This window comes from Hibiscus syriacus, unplaced genomic scaffold, assembly GCF_006381635.1.
Source record: "Hibiscus syriacus cultivar Baekdansim isolate YM2019G1 unplaced genomic scaffold, ASM638163v2 tig00001478_pilon, whole genome shotgun sequence".
Taxonomy (NCBI): Eukaryota; Viridiplantae; Streptophyta; class Magnoliopsida; order Malvales; family Malvaceae; genus Hibiscus; species Hibiscus syriacus.
The window spans coordinates 4,669,917-4,690,079 of record NW_024061874.1 but is presented as its reverse complement, the minus strand read 5'-3'; the positions used below and the strand labels follow the sequence as shown (position 1 = coordinate 4,690,079).

Here is a 20,163-nt window from a genome sequence, read left to right as displayed (position 1 = left end):
GATTAAAATTATTGGGGGGGGGGAAATTAAAAGACGACTTTTACAGATGACACACAAATAAAAGTGTACTCCGTGTTTTTGCAAATTTTTTGGATTATGAATATTAAATATGACACACATTATTGTAAGTTATAAATCGTTCAGATTTTAAGAAACATTACATTTTTTTACGACACACATGTTTTGCAAGTCATAAAATATCGTGTGTCATCGTTCGTGTGTCATTAAAGGTATTTTTCTTGTAGTGTAACAATGATGGTTTGTTGACAAATTGTCATTACAAGAATTCAATTTCGATTTGTCTTTTATGATTGTGAGTGCCTATCAATATTCAGTCCAAGATTTCAATGCAATGATAGATTAATATGATAACCAAATAAATATCGTTTGAATATGGAGAACTATGTCATTAACCTTAAGAAAATAAAAAGAAATTAAAAGACATGCTGCAAAATAGAAAAAAAAACTACAAGAACAAATAAAATAATTACAATCATCATATGAAAAGAGAAAATTAAACGTTTATAATGTTTTGGCATATTGTAAAAATTAAAGTTAATATAACTCATATTAAAGAGGGTCGAATTATCCATTTAAATTAAAAAAAATGAACTTAAACGTTTAAAATGTTTTGGCATATTGTGTGAATATATTATTACTAACCGTACCATAAAAAAAACTTAAGATTAGTACACATAATAAATTTTCATTCTAAACAAAACATTCTCAGTATACCAAATTTACTTTTTCATCATCGAAAACAAGTCATTGGGCAAACAGAAATTCAAAACCAAATTTCTGCTTTAATTTTTATAAATAAATCTTAAAGAAATAGGTGTGGATAGACCTGTTGGGGAGATCGGAGTGTGTTAACTAATACCAACATTAACAATATCATCATTTTGTTTGGTCCAATTATGGTGTTGGTCCCGCTATTATGTGAGATTTACTCCATCTACTTTAGTTCAACATAATTTTGTCTTTGTATTTTAAAATATCTGTAATAGGTTAAACTTAATACTATTATTTAACATCTGTTCTTAAAATATATGATTCATTTTATTAGAAGAATGAGGAAAGAAGCAAGTCCTGCTGACATGCCACGCTGGCAATAGCTGTTAAGAGGAAGTTAGGAAGTTGATGAGGTTATTCTGTTGTAGTTTGGTTATGAGTTGTATGTTTTGTATATAAACAATATCCTTGCGTTGTAATTCGAGTGCATTAATTCAATAACAATTGATGCATTTCACCATCTCTCCAATATGGTATCATTCGCCAATGATCTTGGGGTTTCAAGATCGACTTCTGCTGCTCGAGCTGTTCTTGATGGAGTTAACCATGGGTTCAAATCATTTACCAATAAGAAGGTAAATGTAGTTCTAGATGAAATGAATTTTTTTCTCTAGAAACAGTAGATTCTGCTCACCGTCAGAAGTCATCGGCTGGAACGGTTGCTTCCAGGAGCAGCAACAACTCTGCTAGAGACAGTGGTTGATGATGATGGCATGGTTCGTGTCAATGATGAATATGAAGACTTTGTGGCTCAAGACAGTGCTCTAGCCTCGTGGTTACTGTCCACGATCAACCCACATCTTCTTCTATAATTTGTAGGCGCTGAAACGGCAATAGTTGTTTGGAACATTGTCCTTCATTGCTTTGTCAAATGAGCCTTCACTACAAACTTCAATTCTTAAAGAAAGGAGTGACAACATGCGAACTTACCTTACACGTGTAAAGGAGGTATGCGATGCTCTAGCCTCTTGTGGCAGTACCGTTCCTCAAGTTGAACAAATAGCTAGCATTTTGAAAGGACTTCCTCGAGAATACCAGCCCTTCATGGCGATCATCACGTCCATGAGGGACACTCTGTCGTTAAACAATATGTCCACTATGCTAATCGACGCAGAAACTCAACTAGCTAGTTTTGATGACCAGCTTGAAATGTTGCCCATGGCTACAAATGTTGCACAGGGTGAAGTAAGAAATACTTCAGTGGTGACCAATAGTTCTAATCAGATGGCTAGTTATTCTTATAACTCTCGATCCAGTGGTAGAGGCCGTGGCAAGTCTAGGGTTCAGTTCCAACTCTGTGGAAAGATTGGCCACCTGGTTGATCGATGTTACCATAGATATAATAAAGACTTCTCCCGTGTTCCTTCTGTTCATCAAGGCCAATATCCATCTGAATACAAAGGTACCCCTTCTTCTAGTAGCTTTACAGTTTCATCCACTAATGAAGGTTATGAGTGTTGTGCCAAGAAAATAAATGTTTTGGTTGTAGGTGATAAGTCACAAGCACATGCTACTGCTATACAATCTGAGCGCTGGGTGGTTGATACAGGAGCCACGCCTGCTGATGCTAATAAGGTGTTGAATTCCTCTGAGTATCGTGGTCCATGTAAGCTTTTAATAGGGAATGGTATGCCTCTTGATGTTGCCTTGGTTGGCCATGCTCACGTAAATGCTTTCTCACGTGTACTTTTCTTGAATGATTTGTTGCATGTGCCAAAAATAACAAAGAATCTACTTTCGGTTTCGAAGCTTACTAGGGATAACGACATTTTCATTAAATTTCATTCTAATCGATGTTGTGTTCAAGATGAAGTTATTGGAAGATTGTTCCTTCAAGGAGATGAAATTGATGGCTTATATTCATTTACCATGAATAAAGAACCACTAGAAGTTCATGTAACACAAGCAAATGCCAAATTGGAATCAACTCCATTGGATGAGCTATGACATCATCGACTTGGCCATCCAGCAGATGAGACTCTATCAAGAATAGCTTTTGAACTAGGTTTTAAAGTTCATCCTCATGTAAATAAAGAATGAGTGGCATGCCATTTAGGCAAAATCCACAAACTACCTTTTAATGAATCGAATACAATGGTAACTTCCTCGTTTGAACTTGTATACTCAGACTTATGGGGACCTCCAATGTGTCTTCAAATGGATTTAAGTTTTACATCTCATTTGTGGATGTATTTACACGTCATACCTGGATTTATCTTTTGAAACATAAAGATGAAGCATATCTAGCATTCCAATTATTTCAGAAACTGGTAGCCAATCAATTTGGCAGTATCATCAAAGCACTACAGACAGATTGGGGCGGTGAGTTTCGCAGTGTTTCACCCTTACTGGCTCGAGATGGCATTGTGCACAGGCTCACATGTCCATACACCTCTGAGTAAAACGGTGTAGTAGAGAGAAAACACCGTCACATTGTCGAGCTGGCATTGGTGCTGTTAGCTCAAGCCTGTTTACTAATCAAGTATTGGCCATAAACAGTTACTTATGCAGTATATCTAATTAATCGGTTGCCTACCAAAGTCCTACAAAATGCTTCACCATTTGAAAAGCTCTTTGGGAATAAACCTGAGTACACTATGATGAAGGTTTTTGGCTGCCAGTGCTTTCCTGACCTGAGGATGTTTCAAAAGCACAAATTGTCCTTCAGATCACAAGTGTGCACTTATATGGTAGTTAGCCCTCAGCACAAAGGGTTCTAATGCTTGGCATCTGATGGACGAGTATATGTTTCTTGTCATGTTGTGTTTAACGAATCTGTATTTCCATTTACAGTCAGGAACTCATGCTCTCAATCTCCACATCACTTACCTAATACAACTGTAGTACATGAAGAAGATGATGGTGCAGTGGTTCCCATTGAAGTCGAGATGGACAATAATGAATCTCAGCACAATCCTGAAGACACTTTGCAACATACTTCTAATACTACTGAGTCAGAAGAAGTTGCATCTGATGGAGGTGTAGATATGGATGCAGATGTTGGCAGTACACCAGGTGATGATATACAAGGTAATGCTTTTGAGCTAGTTGTTAATATTCCTGAACCCTCGAATGTTCCTGAGCCCTCTGAACCTGTTGATAATACTCTCCATACTTGTGTTCATCATATGATGACACGTAGTCGTTGTAGAATTTTCAAACCCAAGGTGTATTCAACTACCTTGGATGATAAGGTTCCCACTACAACTCGTGCTGCTCTTCAATCCCCTCACTGGGCTGCAACAGTATACGATGAATACAATGCCTTGATCAATAATGACACGTGGGCTTTAGTCAAACTTCCTAAGGATAGGATGATTGTGGGGTGTAAATGGCTTTTTCATGTTAAGTACAACCCTGATGGATTAGTAAACAGGTATAAAGCACGCTTGGTAGCCAAAGGGTTCTCATAGATTTCAGGCCAGGACTTCAAGGACACTTTCAGTCCTATAGTTCAATTTTCAACATCCAACACAATACTAGCTATAGCAGACTCTAATGGATGGAAACTTAGACATGTTGATATCAATAATTTTTTCCTCAATGGATATTTAAGGGAGGAGGTGTACGTGCAACAACCCCCTGGATTTGAGCAAAATGATGAACTTGGTCAACCGCTCGTGTGTAAGTTAGAAAAGGCTCTTTATGGTCTTCGATAGGCACCTCGCAATTGGCATTCTAAACTTAAGGACAACCTAATATAGATGGGATTTGTAGTATTTCAAGTAGACTCGTCCTTATTTGTACAGCATGCAGATGGTAGCTATGTCTATGCACTTGTATATGTAGATGATATAATAATTACAGGACAAGATCCTAACGCTATACAGAAAGTCGTGTTGATGTTACAGGACCGGTTTTCACTAAAGGACCTTGGGGAGTTAAGCTTCTTCCTAGGGATTGAGGTCAAACGTCTCAAAAACTCAGTCATGTTAAGCCAAAGAAAATATGTTTTGGAACTGTTGGAAAAAACTGGAATGTCGAATGCAGCAAGTTATGCTACACCAATGGTGGTGTCTCCTAAACTTACTCATAAAGAGGGTGAACTAGTTTAGAATGACAGCGAATACAGGAGCATAGTTGGCTTACTCTTGTATATTTTCCATACAAAACATGATATCTCATTCAATGTGGGACATGTTGCTCAACATATGCATGCACCAAGAGAGACTCACTTTTTTGCAGTAAAACAAATACTGCGTTATCTATCATCAACACTTAATTTTGGACCCATGTTTTCACCAGCTGGTCATGGATCAGGCATAACTGCCTTTGCTGATGCAAATTGGGGTGCCAACATTGATGACAGGCGGTCTATCACTGGATACGGGGTATTTCTTAGCAAGTCTCTTGTTTCTTGGTTCTCAAAAAAATAAAGAACAATCTCCCGATCAACAATGGAGGCTGAATACAAGAGTGTAGCAGACACAGCTGCTGACATAACATGGATTCAAGCACTTCTATCTGACCTTGGCATTCATCAGAACCATAAACTAGTTGTCTGGTGCGACAACACTAGTGCAGTGGCTATGAGTGCAAACCCAGTATACCATGCTCAATCTAAGCATATTGATCTTGATGTCCATTTTGTGCGTGAGAAAGTTGCAGCATACCAGCTAACCGTTAACTACGTTCCAGCCATGCATCAAATAGCCGATGGATTTACTAAGCCATTGGCAATAACTTCATTTGAAGAGTTTCGATCCAAGGTATGTGTTCATCAAGTATAGTTTGGAGGACGAGAAGAAGTAGGGAGAATATTAGCATAAAAGAAGCAAGTCCTGCTGCCATGCCATGTTGGCAATAGCTGTTAAGAGGAAGTTAGGAAGTTGCTGAGCTATTAGGATTGATTATTCTGCTGTAGTACGGTTATGAGCTGTGTGTGTTGTATATAAACACTATCCTTGCGTTGTAATTCGAGTGTATTACTTCAATAACAATTGCTGCATTTCACCATCTCTCCAACACATTTGTAATAGGTACATTACAAAGAAGCCTCTTTAAATCCAACTTATTATACTGACAGTATTAAATTTTAAGTATTTAAATCAAATACCAACTTCTAAATGTTAGTATTTAAACTCCACCGAGTCTAAATATAGCTTTTCTTGTCATTAATGAAAGGGTCAACTACGCCGTCCCTCGCTACATTTTAGAGAAGACGCCAATTTACTAATATACTTTAAAATATTTCAATTTAAACATTAAATTTTAGTTGTATGTTCAGTTAGGACATTGGAGTGTTAAATCATTACTGATTCTATTGCTTCTTCATTATTTTTCTATGAAAATTATCAACTCTTCCAACGATTATTATTGGTTAATCGTCACCATTCATTGGTTGTCGTCACACAAAAAATTAATACTAAAATGCTCACATTTTAATTATTTTTCTTCTTCTCTGATTTTATTTTCACAAACTCATTCAAAATCACTAACAATTCATCTAATGGTTCGATATCACTCATTTGATAATTTAGTTTCAAAGTATGTTGTTTATCTTTTAGAAAAAAATGTTTCTTATAGTTCAAATTTTTAAACAAATACACCAAACAAATCAAATCCAAGAAAGCCCTTGAAACCAAAATTATAGATTTTTTATATTTATTTGTTGTGTTTTTAAATAAATTTTGAAAAAAAAATTAAACCAATAAAACGATAGAGAACGATGATATGATTTCATTGATGTCTAGAGTGATTGCAAAAGACGTCGGAAAATGATAATTTTTAATGTCATTGAAAATAGGTGAAAATTCTTAATTTAGATGAAGATGATGACAAGGTGGAATAAAAATAATTTTTAAATATACTTATCATCGATAATTTCGCTAGTTTAAATGTTCTATTATGGAATCTTTGGAATAATCGGAATATTGTTGTTCATGATGGAAGGTTTCAACCTTCTTAGCTTATTGTCTCTGATGCAAAGCAGCTCCACGAGGACTATTTGGTTGCGATTGTTGGTGGGAGGATGGAAGCGTCTGAGGTTGATGGTGTTGTCTACTCGGTCGGAACCAAGGTAATGCAGTTGCTCGTTGCCAGTCTCCTCATGCGATGGGATCAAAATAAACTTTGATGGAGTAGCTATTTAGACACGTAAGAATTCTAATTCTTTATTTTGTTTTTTAAATCGGTTTGTCCCGAAATTATTTATTTGGTTGTATCAAACTATGTTATTTAAATTAATTTTAATTGGATGCTCTTTTTTTCTCACAGCTCCCCATGTTTGACTGTTAAAAAGGATTTTTAATGATGTCCGCTCCATTTATAAAAAAGATCATATCATATCATTTTGAATTTAATGGTTTAATGCCCCAATTGAACCTCATACTAAAATCTACTTAAAGTGTTATAAAGTTTAGTGAAACAATTGAAACACAACGTAAGATTTGATGGCTAATGATATAATTTACCTTTAACAAAAATATATGATTGATGACTCTGGATATTAATTGAAAAAAATAATTAATGCAATTGAATTGATTTAAATATAGATTAGATTATGTATTTCATTAACTCACGATCAGCTTCATCACCTTAATTGATTAAATCTGATTTAATTGATTGAGACGATAACTTTAAAATAAAAGATCAAACATTAGACATAATGTTTCTTTTAACCTCTTTTTTTAATGAAGAAGAGCCTAATACATCAGGCTAGTGCTGCGAATCAGCGGCTTGGTGTAGTGAGGTAGCGTCGAAGGTGAATAAATCCACAATATTTAAGGCATATCCATGTTACGTTAAGATAATTGGATTTATATAAAATGTGATAATATAAATATTTTTAATTAATTAATCTTAATATATACATTTTTTGATAAAATAAACTTTAAACACTTGAATTAAAAATTAAAAAGTTAACATTTATTTTTTATTTAAACCTTGAATTAAATAATAATAATAATAATAAGAAAAACATATTAATTTTGTGCAAAAATGCGCGTTATTCATTACCTAAATTCTATTCCCATTGAGGAGGGTACTATAGTCATTTCGTTGTTCACAAACTTACCTTCTTCTTCACTAAACTTCCTCTCTCTCTATCTCCGCTCAAGTGAGAAAACAAAAGTTCTTGCCTTTCTCTCTCTCCACAGCCTCCAAAACCTCATAAACCCTCCTTTTTAAAAAAAAAAGCTCTGAGAAGGAAAGCTGAGGATTTTAGTCGAGTTGGAAACGAGATGGAAACTCAGCTCCCTGACGATTTCAAGTGCCCTATATCTCTCGAGATAATGTCCGACCCGGTTATCCTTCCATCGGGTCACACCTTCGACCGAGCATCAATACAAAGGTGGCTAGACGCCGGCCACCGGACTTGTCCGATTACCAAACTACCCTTGCCTGAACACCCTTGTCTTATCCCGAACCATGCCCTCCGCTCCTTAATTTACAACTATACCCTCGTCGCTCCTTCAAAGTCACAGCCTTGCCCTCAACCCCAAACCCTCGTCTCTGCTCTGACCTCTCCATCGTCCCCTCTCGAAACCAAGCTCAAGTTGCTCACTCAGCTCGCCAGACTCACCAAACATGACTCAGCACTTCGCCGTAAACTAACCGAATGGGGAGCGGCCCCCGCGGTCCTCAAGTGTGTCGAGTCGGATGACTCGAATTTACAAGAGAAGTCGCTCTCTTTACTCCTTAATCTCAGCCTAGACGATGATAACAAAGTGGGTTTAGTCGCGGAAGGCGCGATTAACCGGGTCGTCAAGGTTTTACGTCTCGGGTCACCCGATTGCAGAGCCATAGCTGCAACGATTATAACCAGCTTGGCCGTCGTGGAAGTCAGTAAAGCGACGATAGGGGCGTACCCGGATGTGATTCAGGCATTGGTTTGGCTTCTGATTTCAGGCCAAGGAAGGGAAAAGAAAGAGGCAGCAACTGCTCTCTATGCACTCTGTTCATTTTCTGATAACAGAAGGAGAGCTATCGATTGTGGGGCGGTGCCAATACTGGTCGGGTTATTGAATTCCGGCTTGGAAAGGGCGATTGAAGTGTTGGGATTATTGGTGAAATGCAAAGAAGGGATAGATGAGATGATGAAGGTTAATGGGTGTGTCAAGGTTTTGGTTCATGTTTTAAGGAATGGGACCTCAAGGGGAATTCAATATGGCCTGTTCACATTGAATTGTTTGTGCAATTGTTGCAAAAGGCTTTGTTTCGAAGCTATCAACCAAGGAGTTTTGGAGATTTGTATGGGGTTAATGGAGGAAGAGAATGAGAAGATAAGGCGATACACTTCGAGTTTGGTTCAGACTCTCAGAGACAAGCATGCCATCGCATGACTCGAACAAAGCTTTCGGTGTTGGAAATGGAAGTGAGTAGTTGTTGTTCAGTTCATAGTTTCATTGTACGATAGGAAATACAGATTAGATTTTTGTATCCATGTACATCTGAAATAATGGCCCAGACATGATGAAATGGAGGGCTTGTTGGTTCTCCCTTGTTAGATGTTGTAGTGAAAAAAGAAAAAAAAAAGTTCAAAATTTTTGTTACTTCAATTATAATTGTGTACTGAAGCATGCCCCTGCTATGTCTTTGATCTCTTTTAGATTCCGAAACTTGTTAAAAAGAATTCGAAAATACTAAAGCATTGAACTTTAGCAATGGTATATTTTGATAAGCTACCATAGTGTTGGTCGTTTGCTAATTTGCATGTTGCAACCATTTGAATGAAACTTGATACATCCTTTCACTTGTTTGCTAATTTCTGATCCTGTGATTGCTTAACTATTTATAGGTTCTAAATGTTGATTAACAAATATGCGCACCTAAATGGTCCGTTATGAATATGACTTTAGGCCTTTCGGCTTGGTAGTTTTCCTCCGAGGATAACTTGGTTTGTGAAGATTGAAATGTAGCCAAAAATGCACCTTTTACACTTTTTCTTGTTAAGCATAAGAAGAAAAGCATATCCTACCTTGATTTAGACTTTAGGGTACTTAAATAGAATGTAGTATGCCTATGCACATAGTTGTTATTTTAAGAACAAACGAGGAATGCTGAGTGAGTAAAACAACTATTGTTTGTGTAAGCCTAGTTTCTCTGCCTGGCTATACGAGAAGCTGATTTGTTCATTCAAGCGGCTCGATATCCATATGTTCTATCTTGATCCATTCGGTGTCATGAATCTTACATCGGATGTGTTTGTCTGAACATGGCATGGGGTTGTGACGCTCAGCATGCGTTTTAAAAGTATTTTTTGTTTAATGAAAAGAAAGAAAGAAATGCACGAATTAACCAAAGTGCAATTGTCTGGTGAAAGAAGCAAAGTTTGTGCTTTTACTTTTTGCATTTCATATTATAAAGAAAAGTGATCATTGTCGGTCCAATCCAACAAGCAGTGCATATATTTCTTTACTTTATAACGTTTAACATTATATTGCTTCTTTTTCTTTTGATTGATGGCGACATAGATCAAGTGAACAAACCAAATCATGCAACAAAGAGAGCTTTGCCTAGTGTAAAGGAAGCACTTTTGTTGATGATCTGCCCAACTTGAATTGCAAAAGTGGCAATTTCATCTTTGTTGAACCCCATGCCATTCGGTTGGTCTTTTGGGCCTGATAGGTCACCGACGATGAGCCATTGGTTTGTGTTTATAGAAGCCTTTATGAACTGAAAACATTATGCAAATGCTTTTGAAGAAAGCTTCTCCTTTTGGGTAAGTCTATGATAACCCACATGGTATTTCAAGCGCACAAGCTATATCACTTACCGAACGAATCGATTCCCAATTCTTTATGAATTAATGGTTCTTTATTAAAGACAAATTAGGTAAACTACTACCCAAATACATGGATTAAGCACTAATTAATCGTATATGGTTGTTTGATCACAGTTTTGCTTTTGAAATATTCTCTTGAAAAATGGGTTTTCTTCCTTGGTTTAATTCCAATCAACATCCTCAAACAATGATTCATGATTTATATTAATCATAAGTTTAGATATATGAAGTCCAACGGTTTCTCATTAAAAGAAAGTACATCTTTTCCAAACTTTATACTAAAACATATAGGTTATTTTTTGGACAAGTCGGTCCTAGATCTAACTAGAATTAAAAGTCAAAGATCAATCATTTCAGACTTTCCTCATTCTTCAAATTCAAGAAGGTTAAGATTACAAGCAATTGACTATGATTTCCAGGATCAAATACTATTTTATATCTTATATATGTATATTTAAAATTATTTATATAAATTTAATGATATTGACAAATAAGTTAGATCTAAATCTTGGCATCAGCTCCAATACTTATGTCTAGAAACGATGAATCTTCACTCTAAGGAATAAAAAAATTGACATCTTGTTTATAATATAATGTATTATTAAGGACTTCTTTAGATGTAACCTAGTATATATATAATTTAACAAAAGCATAAACCACAAAGTTAATATATATATATATATATATATGTATTATTTAAGGTAAACCATATCATATGCCACTAAATTTTCAATTGCTTCAATTATAGCATTAAACTTTGGCTTAATTTTAATTATATCATAGGACCATTAAAATTTAGACGTTGTGATGACATGAATAAAACAATATCATTTTGGTACAGCCATTGATGTATAAAATGACGTCATTTTAAACACTAAAGTTTAGGGGTGTATCGATTTTGTCACTAAACCTTCAAACAATTCACTGTTTGGCACCATGTTTTTTTTACCAACGCTGACAATGAATTGTTACCATTCGCTAATGTCTTTTGTGGCAAGATCAATATCAACATTCACATTTTATTCCTCTTTCTTCTCCTAGGATTGATTTTCTACGAAATCCATCCAAAATAGTTAAAATTAAACCAAAAAATATACCTTTTTTTTAAGGGTTTAAGCCTTAAAAATTGAGTGATTTGGGATGTTTGTTCAAAAAACAAAATAGTGAGAAACATTATCTCAAGAAGAAGAACATACCTCAAAACTATCCTTATTAGACAATTATCAAAGGAGATCTAGTTTCATGGAAAACCAATCCGATGAGAAGAGAGAGGAGTGAAACATGAACATTTAGATATCGATCTTGCCATGAATGGTGATCGATGACGGACAATGATCGGCTGTCATCGGCAATCGAGAAAGTTTAGTGTCAAAAAGTGACTTTTTTAAAAAGTTTAATGACAAAATCGAGACACTCCAAAAGTTTAATGTCTAAAATGACGTTGTTTTGGGCATTAATAGTAACACACCTTTTTGTTCACATCATAACAATAATGGAAAGATATGTACATGTCATCATGCCATTGAAATTTAACAGTCAAGTGGTATAATTGAAGCCAAAATCAAAGTTTAGTTCCATAATTAGAGCAATTGAGAGTTTAGTGGTATAAATTATATGCCACTTAAAGTTCAATTATATCTTTGTAGTTTACCCTATTATTTAAACCAATTTCTTCTTAATTTTCCTAGCAGGAGTGATTGAGAGAAGAAAATTCCACATTATCTTTCTTTAAACGTGACTATAAATAAAGGGGCTTCCTTCCTCTCCCTCCCTGCCCAAAACAGAAGATTTCCATCAACCAACCAAGAGAAAAGCTTTCAAAAGCAGAGCTAACCAAAAGACAAAATGGTTGCCAAAGTATACATTGTGTAAGAATTCTATCTTGTTTCTTTGGGGTTTGCTCTTCTTTGAATCCAAACTGGAATCTGTTGCTATGTTTCTGGTCTTGCTCTGTTTTATTTCTTCTGCATAGATCTGTTAGTTAAAATGTATGGAAATATATTGGTGTCAAATGTTTCACTTTTGAATCTGATTCTATATTTTCTTATATGACTCTTTATGAACGATCCAAAAATGTCATCTTTTAGTTGATGTAAATGAAGACCAAGTAGAAAAATATTTGGTCGGATCCTGTCATTAGTGCCTGTACTATGCATAAATTTCAGATCAAGTCTTATACTTTAATTTGAGCATATTAAACCCTGTACTTATTGAATTTCAATCCTAACCCAAAGCGATTACTGTTAGATCCGATGAGTCAAATTTAGTCATATCGACGTGTATCGTTTGGATCAAGATTGAAATTTTGGTTAGATTTTAAGGCGTGTAGAGCATGATTTGTACTTAATATGAGTAAGCTGTGTTCAATTATCCAAGGGAAAAAGACCAGACAGAAATTGCTCTTATTTAGCAAGAAACCAAAAGAAAGTGATGGTGAAACATGACCTACCATTGAAATTGTAATGAGAAACACGGTCCCAGCGGTCCATTATTATGGTAACTCGGTTTCTTTTGTGCGTGAAACATGACCTACTTCTTCAAATATCACCTTTTGTTTTCCCTTATGTTTTAATCATAAAAACTTCGATTATATTTAAACAACATTAAATTCGTTATCATTCGGTGCAGTTACTATTCCATGTATGGACATGTTGAGAAGCTGGCCCAAGAGATTAAGAAAGGAGCTGAATCTGTTGAGGGTGTGGAAGCCAAACTTTGGCAGGTTTGATTTTGTTCACTATAGTTTATCCAGTCGGATTACTTGTTTTTGGTCATTTCGGGTATAGATTATTGTGGATTTGAATCATTTCATAATGGAGTTGACGTTTCTATTTCGATTTGGAATTGACAAGTCTGGTTGAACCTAATATTGTCAATTGGGCACCATGACAGGTCTCCGAAACACTACCGGAGGAAGTTCTCGGAAAAATGCACGCACCACCGAAGTCCGACGCCCCTATCATTACACCAGACGAGCTCCCTGAGGCAGATGGTGTGCTTTTCGGGTTTCCTACTAGATTCGGTATGATGTCTGCACAGTTCAAGGCTTTCATGGACGCAACAGGTGGTCTGTGGAGAACACAAGCCCTTGCTGGCAAACCAGCTGGGATTTTCTACAGCACTGGCTCTCAAGGAGGTGGACAAGAAACTACCCCGTGAGTAAATTTGCTCCATTTGACTATTAACAAACTATCAAAATTAGTAACTTTCAATATAATTTCTAATCGAGAGATTTTTCTTTTGTGCAGCTTAACTGCAATCACTCAACTTACACACCATGGTATGCTTTTTGTGCCCATTGGATATTCCTTTGGTGCTGGTATGTTCGAGATGGAGCAAGTGAAGGGTGGAAGCCCTTACGGTGCAGGAACTTATGCCGGGGATGGATCGAGACAGCCGTCGGAGCTCGAGCTAGCACAGGCTTTCCACCAGGGAAAGTATTTTGCTGGCATTGCAAAGAAGCTCAAGGGATCAACTTGATATTTTACTTACTAGATTCAACTCTTTAAGCATGTGTTCGTTTTTTTTAACTTTTTTCATTTTACTTGTTCGACATCTTTTCACAGACTTGATTTGATCCTTCAAGAATAAATCAGTGGATTCTTCTCCGTTATTATACATGAAAGTACCAAATAGGGATTTAAATAGCGTCCGCGGCCGTATTTTTTGTTGCGTCGCGTTTATCGCGGTTACAGATATAACGAATGCTATCGCGATCATTGTGTGTGTCGCAGTGAATTTTTCTAAAATTTGCACAACTTATCCTAAAATATAATAATTATAGTTATTATTTTAAAGAGTCATTATTATTAAAAAAAATAAGACTATCAGCATAGCGAAAACTCAAAAAAAATAAATGGATAAAAATAAATTACCCATTATGATTCACTTACGAAAATCAAAATATTATACCTTACTGAAATGAATGTGTAAAATAAAATATCCAAATCAAAAGATCAACAAAGTCTCGAAAAGTGAATAAATTGCAATATCATAAAAATTGGAGACCAAATTAATATAAATAAAAGTCCTAATCAAGGGACTAAACTGAAATTAAAATAAAATTTTAAGCTTGAATCGAAAAGATGAAATTTTCATTTGATGACTAAAATAAAAATTTACAAATGAAAAGAATCTCATCAAGTGATTTACCCATGAGCCGAATTCATGAAACCCATCTCTAAAAATGGTGTCGCACATACGGTTGTTTATAACCCAAACGCTGGGTTTTGAACCCACATTTCATTTTTTTCATTTTGCAAAGCCAAGGTGTAAAAACGATTTCTTAAAAAACAATTTAATTTTTTTAAGTGATTTAAAAATCTTATCTCGATTAATTTGGTGCTTCTTTTTTAAGGTTAAAAAGCGGTTCGAGGAGTCGCCACCAATCTTTTATTAGGGTGTGATTAGGCACCCAAAACAATTTTCATTTTAATAAAAATAATTTTAATTTTATTAAAACAACATCTTAGGTCTACGTACCAAAAATTAAGTTCGGGAGTCGATTACGTGTGTGGAAGGATTAACACCCCCACAGCGCCCTAAATCGACACCTATTCGATTAATTAGCTGTATTTGCAAGGAAATTTACGAGTTTGAATTTAATTTAATTTAAGATCCCTTCAAAAAATATTCTTTGAATTTTATGACAAAAAACGAAAATATTTAATTATTTTCTATCGAGAAGAAAAGATTTCTCATGCCTTTAAGTAGTCAATTCATACTCCAATCTAAATAAATAAATATTACAATTTCATTCTAAAGTTCATTATTAATTCAAATTCATGAATAATGATAAAAATAAAAATTAATTAAATATAAATTACCAATCCTTTTAGAAAGAAGAAGGATGTTCGATTATTTAAAAACATCGAGATCGGACCTTTCATAAGTTCTAACGATTTTTCTCGATAAATTTAAATAGAAGAACATTTTTTTTTCTCTCGTTACCAAATTTTACACGTAATTAATTTTTAGGGTTTCACTTAATGAGATACACTTTAATTTTAAAATCATCGAAAGTGAATTTCTTATACGTTGAGAAGTCTCTTCACAACGACCTTAAAATGAAAGGGTATTACCCTTAATCCAATTATTTGGTCAAATGAAGTTATGCATATGAATGTATCATACATTTTACATGCAAGAATGATGTCATGCGACCAAATGGTATTGACACGTACGTAAAAATAAATATAGCTACCACATAGAATAAAATATTTACATACATTTAGCAAAATAATATAAGCTTATACACACGTTATATCATATAACACATGCGCAATTCATATTTACAAAATAACAAATATAAACTATATGAAGTATATACATGTCTTAGAAAGTGAAAACATAAATATACTACGCATGCCATATATACCTACATATAATATCAAAATACAAATCATAAGATGCACACATGTACACAAACATATATCATGAAATTTGGACATAATACAAGAAATGCGTTTAATGTATATAGAAAGTCAATATATATATACAAAGGCATGAAAGACATTTAACATAGAAAGTATTTAATATTCATAAAAGGTATTCTAAAATTACAAGAAAATATATAAATGAATACCATATATACAAATATATATTTTCTATAGGAAAGTATTAAAAATACACTAAGTTTTACACATAATGGATACACTAAAACTTGTGCATATTTATACATTTGTAATTAACGAAACTTGCAAGGAAAACAAACCCATGTTTATGCGTGATTAATGGCACTAAATAATTCAATCGAATAATATTTAAGCCAAACCGATGCTTAATGAGGGACTGAAATGCAAGATTTAAAGATTTTCAGTCATAAATTTAATAATGGAGAAGTGAACACTTAAACTAAAGTTTGGGGGCCAAAACAAACATTAGATTAAACTTCATAACTCAAGGTGAAAACTAATACAATTCAAGGACCGAATCACGAGTATACCCAAACATGTTAACAATTAATCAGTGATCAGAATGTAAATGAAAAAAATTAAAAGCCACAAGCATAAAGTGTAAACTTTCATTTAAGTGACCAAAACAAAACTATAAAAAACTAGAGACCCCACTTGAGTAGTTTACCCACGTGCGAAAATGGTGGTTGTCCTAGAGCCCAAAACGGTGTCATTTTGGTTTTCATAAATATATCCCTTTTAATTTTCAGAAAATCCTAGCCTCTCATTTTTTCAACTCAGCCGCTCAACCCTCATCTCTCATTCTCTTCCTCGGCAAAAGGGCTAAAGCCTTCTCCGACGACGCCTAAATGGCCCCGACAAGGGGCTGATGGCTCTCTCTAGACCCCATAAATTTCCTTTTCAACCCATAAACAAAATCAAGCATCAAAACAATGAAACTCGGACCCTAAATCTAGGTATTTAAAAAATAATACCTTATATTCTTGAAGGGTTTGGCTCCATAAAAGTGAGGACAACAGATCTCCGGCAAGGGACGCAAGCTAAGTCCTCTCTTCTTCATGTTTGTGATAAAATCCTAATTTCTTTTTTCTTTTTTTTAACCGGGGTCTTCCTCTTCGGGTTCATTTTTTTGATCTCATTCCCCCTCATTTTTTTGTTGCCACATCTCTTAAATCTTCAATGGTTGTTGGATTTTTTGTAGAGGCTAGGGTTAGATAAGATGATGGCTTCCGGAAAATTCGGGATCGATTGGATTTGCTTTGATTTTTTACTTGATTTTTTGGATGATTGATTGATTTCTTTCCTTTCCTTTTTTTAGTTTGGTGAAACAGGGGAGTCAGTCGGGTTAAGGTAACCGACGACATGGCTTCTCAGCTCGACTCCTCGATGGTAGGCAGTGACGATGGTGGCGGCGACAGGTGGTAGACGGTGGCAGCTAATAGGATTAGGGGTAAGGTTGGTTAGGTTTGTTTAGGTTGTGGGCTTCGTGTTTGTTTGGGCCAGCTTGTGTTGGGCTAGTATTTTAGGCCTGTAATCTGTAAAATAATAATAATAATAATAATAAAATGGTTTCAACCCGGACAAAAATGGGTATCTACTAAGGGTGTACAAAAATACCTAACCCGATTGACCCAACCCGTCGACCCGCCAACTCGAATCTAAAAAACTGGGTAATTTTCTTAAAAAATTTACCCGACTGCGTCGGTACCCAACCCGACATTTCCCGAGTCGAGCCCGGGTCACAAATTGAGTTTTTCCGGGTACCCGATTATATATATATAATCCAATTACTAACCCATTAACATAATAATTTGTATAAATATTAATATTATTTGTAATTGGATTATAATTGGATTAAGTTTTTATAGTTTAGTAATTGGATCATGACTATCAAATATGATATTAATTTAATTGGATTAATTTGTAATTGGATTATAATTGGATTAAGTTTTGATAGTCTAGGTAATTAAAGTATAGGTAATTAAATTATATAAATGGGTCGTGATTATAATTTAATATCATAATTGGATTAAGTTTTGATAGTTTAGTAGTTGGATGTTAATGACTATCATAATTCATGTTTACCCTAGTTAGATATGAATTTTTATGTTTTATTTATATTATGGATTATTATATGTTGTATTTCGAACTTTTAAATTTTATGTTAGGATGATGGAGTGTGTAATTCGAAGTTTCGAACATTTAAATTTGTGTATATTTTTAATTAATATTTTGAAAATGAAAAAAAGGGTATCGGGTACCCAAATTACAAGTACCTTATTATCGGGTACCCGCAACATTCAGGTCGAGACATAGGCCGACAAATCAACTACCCGAAGACCCGAGTACTCGACACTTCAGGTACCCAAAAATCTGGTTACCTGGATTTGAACACCCCTAGTGTCTACAACCGTCATTCTTTACATATTATTGTGTTAACAAGAATAGGACAAAGAGACAATGAGTTTTTATCCGGTCGAATCTATTCTTTGAAGTTTGACATTGTCTCAAGTGAGACTGGAAATGAACAATATCTCAAGAGAGATTTTTGAAGATCAAATATGAAAAAAAGGATCTGCTCCGCTACTCTTCAGGGTAGATCAGATTTGGAAATTTTGATTCACTTCATTGCTCTTCAGAGAAGATTGAATCGAGGTTGATTTTCTTCACTACTCTTCAGGAAAGATCAAATATGAAAAAAAGGGATATGCTATGCTGCGTTCCAGGGTAGATCAGATCTAGAAACTTTGATTCACTTCGCTGCTCTTCAAGGAATATTTAATCGAGGTAGATTTACCTCAATGCTCTTCAGGGAAGATCACATCTCAAAAATGGATCTTCTCCGCTGTATTCCAGGGTAGATCAGATCTGGAAAGTTTGATTCACTTCACTTCTTTTCAGGAAAGAATGAATCGGGGAAAATACGTTCCATTGCTTTTTAGGGGAGATCAAATCTGGAGGAAAATGATCTGTTTCGCTACTCTTAAGAGAAAATCAAATATGTATAGCAAAATTACAACTTGTCAGTATATATTCAAGAATTTAAAAATATCATACCCAAAGGTCAATATTCAAGAAATCTTCAAAAATCAATTTCTCGTATGAAAGTTCATCTCTAATTCAACAAACATCAAACTCTGCCTTGAATCTCGTGACTTTTTCTTTTCTCTATCTTGAAGGTTTTGAATTAGTTAATGAGTTTTCTTGTCATAAATCTTTAGTTTTTATAAAAACCTATAAAATATTCGTCTTAAAAGTGCAACGCATTGGCTATTTTGAATAATGTTCTCATGAATGTAATTATGCGATTTAGTTATCTTTACTTCTTTTAAAAATATGAAAAGGTCTTTAAGAAAGACAAAATGACTTCTTAAAATAGATTTTAAAGACATCCTCATAAGAGGATTAATTTCCTTGATTTGATGAAATGATGAATGATGCCCAGATGCATGTAAATGTAAAATGCATGAACCATTGGTGTGAAGACACGAATAGGGCAAAGACAACAAGGTAACAATTTTCGTTCAGTCGTATTATTTAAATTTTTTTGCTTGGGAATTTGGTGTTGGAAACGAAATTGGTCATCCACTTAAAGAGATCTGGCCATTTTTTTGGTGAATGCATGACTTCTCTACAATAAAAAAGTTAGGTTGAAGAAGGATACTACTGAAAAGTTGACTCCTCTCCGCGAGAAAGTCAAGTTGAGAATGATATCACTAAAAGGATGACTCTTCCCGAGAAAGTCAAGAATGACATCAGTAAAAGGTTGACTCATCTTCATGAGAAAGTCAAGAAAAAATCACTAAAAGATTGACTCCTATTCGTGAGAAAGTCAAGAAAGATAACACTAAAAGGTTGACTCCTCTTCGCGAGAAAGTTAAGAATAACACCACTAAAAGATTGACTTCTCTTCGTGAGAAAGTCAAGAATGACAACACTGAAAGATTGACTCATCTTCACGAAAAAATCAAGAATAACTTCACTAAAAAGTTGAATCCTCTTCACGAGAAAGTCAATAATTATATCACTAAAAGGTTGACTCTTCTTCGTGAGAAAGTCAAGCAGGACAACACTAAAAAATTGACTCCTCCTCACGAGAAAGTCAAGACTGACAGATTGACTCCTCTTCACGAGAACGTCAAGAATGACAACACTGAAATATTGAATCCTCTTCAAGAGAAAGTCAAGAATAACATCATAAAATGTTGACTCCTCTTCACAAGAAAGTCAATA

The 20,163-nt window shown here is 34.8% G+C and overlaps 2 protein-coding genes across 3 annotated transcripts; both read left to right on the top strand.

Annotated features, from left to right (window-relative positions):
* The first annotated feature begins 3,859 nt into the window (after nt 1-3,859).
* LOC120127640 (U-box domain-containing protein 8-like) lies at nt 3,860-9,290 on the top strand. 2 transcript variants are annotated; one of them, XM_039145512.1, is made up of 3 exons: nt 3,860-3,866; nt 7,937-8,834; nt 8,939-9,290. In XM_039145512.1, the coding sequence occupies exons 2-3, from the start codon at nt 7,974-7,976 to the stop codon at nt 9,008-9,010; spliced, it is 933 nt and encodes a 310-aa protein (XP_039001443.1). In that variant the 5' UTR covers nt 3,860-3,866; nt 7,937-7,973; the 3' UTR covers nt 9,011-9,290. The 2 variants fall into 2 exon arrangements, with proteins under 2 accessions (XP_039001443.1, XP_039001437.1); XM_039145506.1 differs by having other exon boundaries at nt 7,937-9,290.
* Nucleotides 9,291-12,260: 2,970 nt separating this feature from the next.
* Nucleotides 12,261-14,129, top strand: LOC120127631 (NAD(P)H dehydrogenase (quinone) FQR1-like). Its single transcript, XM_039145494.1, has 4 exons — nt 12,261-12,384; nt 13,145-13,238; nt 13,409-13,671; nt 13,765-14,129. The coding sequence occupies exons 1-4, from the start codon at nt 12,362-12,364 to the stop codon at nt 13,994-13,996; spliced, it is 612 nt and encodes a 203-aa protein (XP_039001425.1). The 5' UTR covers nt 12,261-12,361; the 3' UTR covers nt 13,997-14,129.
* The last annotated feature ends 6,034 nt before the right edge of the window (nt 14,130-20,163 follow it).